The sequence below is a fragment of the Austrofundulus limnaeus genome, unplaced genomic scaffold (assembly GCF_001266775.1).
Source record: "Austrofundulus limnaeus strain Quisiro unplaced genomic scaffold, Austrofundulus_limnaeus-1.0 Scaffold1, whole genome shotgun sequence".
Lineage (NCBI taxonomy): Eukaryota > Metazoa > Chordata > Actinopteri > Cyprinodontiformes > Rivulidae > Austrofundulus > Austrofundulus limnaeus.
Window position 1 is genome coordinate 7,108,472 of NW_013952403.1, and position 5,953 is coordinate 7,114,424.

The window sequence follows — 5,953 nt, forward strand, 5'->3', positions numbered from 1 at the left end:
TTCTGATCCAGAATGAACACGTTCACTGTCACGTTGCTGCTCAGAGACGGAGCTCCAGAATCTGTGGCCACAACTTGGAACTGGAAAGTTTTCAGAGTTTCAAAGTCGAAGCTTTTTAGCGCTGATATTTGTCCGTTTTCTGAGTTAATGTTAAGGAATGACGTGACGTCATTCTGCCTCGCTATTTGATACGAAATGGCTGCGTTTTCATTGACATCATTGTCCGAAGCGCTGACAGAGAAAATTGATCCTCCTGCCACGTTATTTTCAGACAGATAAAACTGTAACGGAGTTTGCTCGAATCTAGGACTGTTGTCATTCACATCCGAAATCTGAATATGGATGGATTTAATAGTAGATAACTGAGGGTCTCCACAATCAGTGGCTCGCAGTATGATTTCATAACGTGACACTTTTTCTCGATCCAAATGCTGTTTTGTAACAAGGGAATATATATTTTCTTTATAAGACGGTTTTAATTCAAACGGAACATTATTTGTTATGCTTAAAATAATTTTCCCATTCATTCCAGAGTCTTTATCTGTAACACTGACGAGTGAAACCACTGTGCCTGGTTTTGAGTCTTCAGATACAGTGTTGGATAAAGATGTGACGTCAATTTGTGGRGAATTATCATTCACGTCTTTTATTTTCATTATCATTCTACATCTTCCCAACAACGGAGGTGTTCCTTTGTCAGATGCTTCAATATCAAGTTTGTAAATGTCAGATTCTTCGAAATCCAAAGATCCCTTTAATTTGATTTCTCCTGTCAAACTGTCYAGCTCAAATATTGTATGCACTTTACTTGCTAATACTTTGCTGAGACTATATATAATRTCTCCATTAACTCCTTCGTCTGGGTCTACTGCATTAATTTTAGCCACAACTGTGCCAACAGTGACATTTTCGTATAWTTCTATTTGATAATTGTTCTGACTAAAGGACGGTCGGTTGTCATTACTGTCCAGAACAATAATAGAAACGTTCAGTGTTCCTGATTTTGGAGGTTTGCCTCCATCAACTGCAGTTAAAAATAACAAATGTTCATTATTTTGTTCTCTGTCCAAWGCTTTTCTCAGCACTAAAAATGGTATTTTGTCGTCATCACTTTGGCTTAAATCTATTTCGAAGTGATCATTAGAAGACAGAGTGTAAGTGCGAATGGTGTTCACTCCCGKATCTGGATCACGGGCCGCCTGCAGCTGGAACCGCGTTCCGACCGATGTGTGCTCAGCTATTTCAAAGTGCTGATGCGTTTCAGGAAAAGTGGGCGAGTGATCATTCACATCAACAATTTCTACAATAACATGGTGCATTTCTAACGGGTTTTCAATGAGTATTTTTAGCTCCATCACGCATGCGCCACTACCCTGACAAAGCTCCTCTCTGTCAATTTTTTTACGAACCTGTAAAGCGCCYCTGTCCGAATTTAAATCGAAAAAGGCATCGTCAGATCCCGCAACAACTCGCAGCCGTCTATAGGTTAAAATGGATTTATCCAGACCAAGGTCCTTAGCAACATTTCCCACGATGGTCCCTTCTCTCATCTCCTCCTGAATGGAGTACCTCAGCTCAGCCACGGCCCGTTTTCCGAAAATCAGCAAGAAAAATAAAACACAAATAAGCCCGCAGCATCGTCTCTCCCCCGCCATGGTGTAAGCCTTATTTAAATTACTGTAAGTCTCGAAAAAAATATAATCCCTAACACGGTTTTAGAAAACCTCCCTTCATTCCCCGAACGTGTCCTCTGCTGTGAATCACCAAACAAAAGGTTTGCGGAGGGACTGCCCTACTGTTGGCTGGTTATGTCACAACGACACCAAGTGGATGTCATAGTTTTGTTTTAAATTGATTAAAAGTCTGCAATKCCTAGATTTCAATTTATCCTCCTCAAAGAGTAAAAAATGTGTTACTTTCTGTTTCTTTTTTTAAGTTTATCCATAAAGCGTTTAAATACACTTGGAATACATTAATGTGCAGATACTTTTATGAAATATATTCCGTACATAAACGTCACATGAAAATGCTCTAAAAATATATTCAGTTCGAGCGTTTTTATTACGTAGTAGCATAACGTGCGGTCATTTTTAAAGCTTCCGTGGATTTAAACTTTTTTTTTTCAGTACCACGGCCAGTGACACTTTCCCTTCCGACTGTCCGTTACCTAATACTAAGAACTATGTGTGCGCAAGTGTTTTGCGAAAATGTATATTTAATAGTATAAACTAACAAACTAAAGAAGTCATAAATAGGAAAAGGTTGTGTGAGCAAATACAATTTTATGTCAAAACATGAACCTCACATTTTGCTATAAATTCAGAAAGGCAAAAATTGTTATGTATTAGTCATATATATATATATATATATATAGATAAATGTATTTCTTTATTTCAAATTGACAAAACTTTAAGATTACCAGCAGACCGTGAAGAATTAAAAACTTGCAAACCCCTGCAATAATGCCAAACAATTAGATATGAAATGGAGACACAGGCCAGTGATGAAACGGTTTAGTCTGCAACAGTAAATACAATTTGTAAAGCGTGTCTTACCTCCTCAGAAGTTTTCCTTCTGTCAGGTAACACCAGAGTGTTTGCATGACTTSCGGGTCCTATAGTAGATCCRATACTCATCCTGGGTCCAACTAACATGTAGCGTTTGTCTCCAGATCTGTACTGGATGCTGTGACACAGTGTCCCATCATAATTAGCCTCCTGCAGATATTTAGAAGTATAGTCTGTAGACTTGAAGCACTGCATTGCAATCAGCACGATGATGCTGATGAGGAACAGAACTGACACTGAGCCCAGAGTGATGATGAGGTAAAAAGTCACATTATTGTCCTCCTCATCTTTTGCTGCACTTTTCACATCAGAAGCTGCAAAAGCCTCTTTGGYCTCCACCAGTTTGACAATGACAGTAGCTGTTGCTGACAGGGACACGTTGCCATTGTCTTTGACCAGTATGAGCAGTTTATGCTCAGCCTCGTCTGTCTCTGTGAACGAGCGAAGTGTTCTGATCTGTCCTGTGTAGCGGTCCAAACCAAACAGACTGTGGTCACTGACTTCCTGCAGTGAGAACAGCAGCCATCCATTATATCCTATATCAGCGTCATAGGCTCTGACTTTAGTCACCAAGTGTCCTGCGTTCACGTTGTGGGGAATCTCCTCCACGCCTTCAGCAGAACCGTTGGAGCTGACTGGATACAGGATGACTGGAGCGTTGTCGTTCTGATCCAGAATGAACACGTTCACTGTCACGTTGCTGCTCAGAGACGGAGCTCCAGAATCTGTGGCCACAACTTGGAACTGGAATGTTTTCAGACTTTCAAAGTCAAAACTTCTTAGCGTGGTTATTTGTCCGTTTTCTGAGTTAATGTTAAGGAATYTAGTGACGTCATTTTGCCTGTGTATATGATATGAAATAGCTGCGTTTTCATTGACGTCATTGTCCGAAGCGCTTACAGAGAAAAGTGATCCTCCTGCCACGTTGTTTTCCAACAGATAAAAGTGCAAAGGGTTTTGGGAAAAATATGGGCTGTTGTCATTCACATCTGAAATTTGAATTAAAATAGTTTTCAAAGCAGATAAAGGAGGTTCCCCACAATCTGTGGCTTTTATGTTTATTTTATACAGTGGCTCTTGTTCTCTGTCCAAAAGGTTATTTGTAACAACAGAATAAATATTCTCTTTGTAGGAAGGTTTTAATTCAAATGGTACAGAATCACTTATTTGCAAAATCACTTTACCATTAACTCCCGAGTCCTTATCAGTGACACTGATCAGTGAAATAACTGTACCTGGTTTGGAATCTTCAGGGACAGTATTTGACAAAGACGTAATTTCTATTTCTGGTMTGTTGTCATTTACATCTTTTATTTTAACAATAATTCTACACCTGCCTATCAGTGGAGGTTGTCCTTTGTCAGAGGCCTGAACATCTATTTTGTAAATATCTGTATCTTCAAAGTCCACCGATTGTTTAAAAGTAATCTCTCCACTCATTCTGTCCAACTCAAATATGTCATAAATTTTACGTGCTAATGTTTTGCTGAGACTGTATTCTATTTCCCCGTTATTGCCTTCATCTGGATCTACAGCGCTTAATTTAGTAAGAGTTGCACCAATTGATARGTTTTCTTGTATTTCTATTTGGTAAATTTCCTTATTAAATTTTGGACGGTTGTCATTATTATCAAGAACAATAATGGAAACATTTAATATTCCTGTTTTTGGTGGCCTACCTCCATCCACTGCTGTTAAAAATAACAAGTGTTGATTATTTTCTTCCCTATCTAATGACTTCTTTAACACTAAAAATGGCACTTTGTCCTCGTCACTTTGGCTTATTTCCAAGTCAAAATGATCGTTTGCCGTTAAAGTGTATGTGCGGATGGAGTTAACCCCCGCATCTGGATCACGGGCCGCATTCAACTGAAATCGGGTTCCCAGTGATGATTGTTCTCCTATTTCAAGCACTTGCTCCTTCTCAGAAAATATAGGGGAGTGATCGTTTACATCGGTGATTTCTACAACAACGTGATGCATCTCTAAAGGGTTTTCAACAAGAATCTTGAGCTCCATCAGGCACGCTGCATTGCCGTGACAAAGCTCCTCTCTGTCTATTTTTTTATGAACCTGTAAGACGCCACTGTCCGAATTCACCTCGAAAAATTCCTCCTTTGAACCAGACACAACACGGAAGTGACGGTCAATCAAAGAGGCTTTGTCCAGACCCAGATCCTTCGCAATATTTCCAACTACTGTTCCGTCTTTCACCTCCTCCGGGATGGAATACCTCAGTTCAGCCATAGTCTCCCTCCCGACGAGCAGCAGAAAAAGATGAAATAAAACCCAGCGGTGATCCATGGATTCAAATGTCCCTCCACTCATTATTGTTTCTTCTGCAAACACATCCACTCGTGTCTGTATTATTATTATTATTATTAGTTTTATCTCAGATAAAACAACGGACTTGTCTGGCATAACATAATATGTCGCCTGTTCCCTCCGAGGTGAAACACTAAACAAAGGATTTTTTTTTTCTTTTCTGGGGAAGGTCCATGTCTCCGTGGGTTTGTAATATTACAGTGACACCAAGAGGAAACGTGCGCACAATATAAAATTATATAGGCTAATGGAACATTAACTTGCTTTTAACATTTATTTTGAAAGAACATGGTAAAAAAAGATCTGAATACATTCGCCTAAATTAGTTATTTATAATTATAGTATTGCGTTTTGTAGCCTATTAAGCTTTATTTATTTACTTTTATAGAAAGTGGTGGTGTTATGTTTCAAAACCATTGACAAGCAAAACCTTTCCAGCAACAGGTTTTGTAACAAATGAGGCCTGAAGCTCGCTTTAAGACACCGAAAACACAAATAATAGTTCAACTCTAAATGTTTACGTTGAACACACTGCTCGTTATTTCCACACACACACACAAAAAAAAAAGTATGGTACACTTGCATTAGTTCATTTTTACTCATACAGTAAAAAGAGTTCAATTTAAAAAAAATCAACTAAATATTTGTTTATTGGTCAGCATAACATGAAACGGCGTGATGCATTCAATTTACACGTAAAAGCTTGGTRTTATATCCATCAATTAGTACATGTTTATGTAGTTTAATGTTCACATGAGTAAAGTACAAAAATCTGCTATTGACTGACTGGAGTACTTATTCAGCATAAGAAAAGTGTAACATGCAAGATAAAAGCAAGGAAGCCAAAACACAAACAACACAAGAAGATATTTAGAGGTTGTGGTTTTGTAAATTAAAAAAAAAAAACAGGGCTCTCTGTTCTCAAATGCTAGAAGACAATGTCCAAATATAAACAAATAAGTTTCACGTGTTGTAATTATCATTATTACTAGTATTATTATTGTTTGTATTTATATTACCTTAAGTAAAAAAACTGAGTATTATTCATGCAGTAAAAACAC

The 5,953-nt window shown here is 38.2% G+C and overlaps 2 protein-coding genes across 2 annotated transcripts; both read right to left on the reverse strand.

Annotated features, from left to right (window-relative positions):
- Nucleotides 1-2: 2 nt before the first annotated feature.
- Nucleotides 3-1,813, reverse strand: LOC106514213 (protocadherin alpha-10; the record flags this gene model as incomplete). The annotated part of the gene is made up of 1 exon (XM_014003370.1): nt 3-1,813. A coding segment is annotated over exon 1 (1,653 nt), but the record flags the coding sequence as incomplete, so codon positions are not given.
- A 633-nt stretch (nt 1,814-2,446) lies between these two features.
- Nucleotides 2,447-5,042, reverse strand: LOC106516819 (protocadherin alpha-8). Its single transcript, XM_014007369.1, has one exon. It carries the CDS (start codon nt 4,986-4,988, stop codon nt 2,514-2,516), a length of 2,475 nt encoding a protein of 824 aa, XP_013862823.1. The 5' UTR covers nt 4,989-5,042; the 3' UTR covers nt 2,447-2,513.
- Nucleotides 5,043-5,953: the final 911 nt, after the last annotated feature.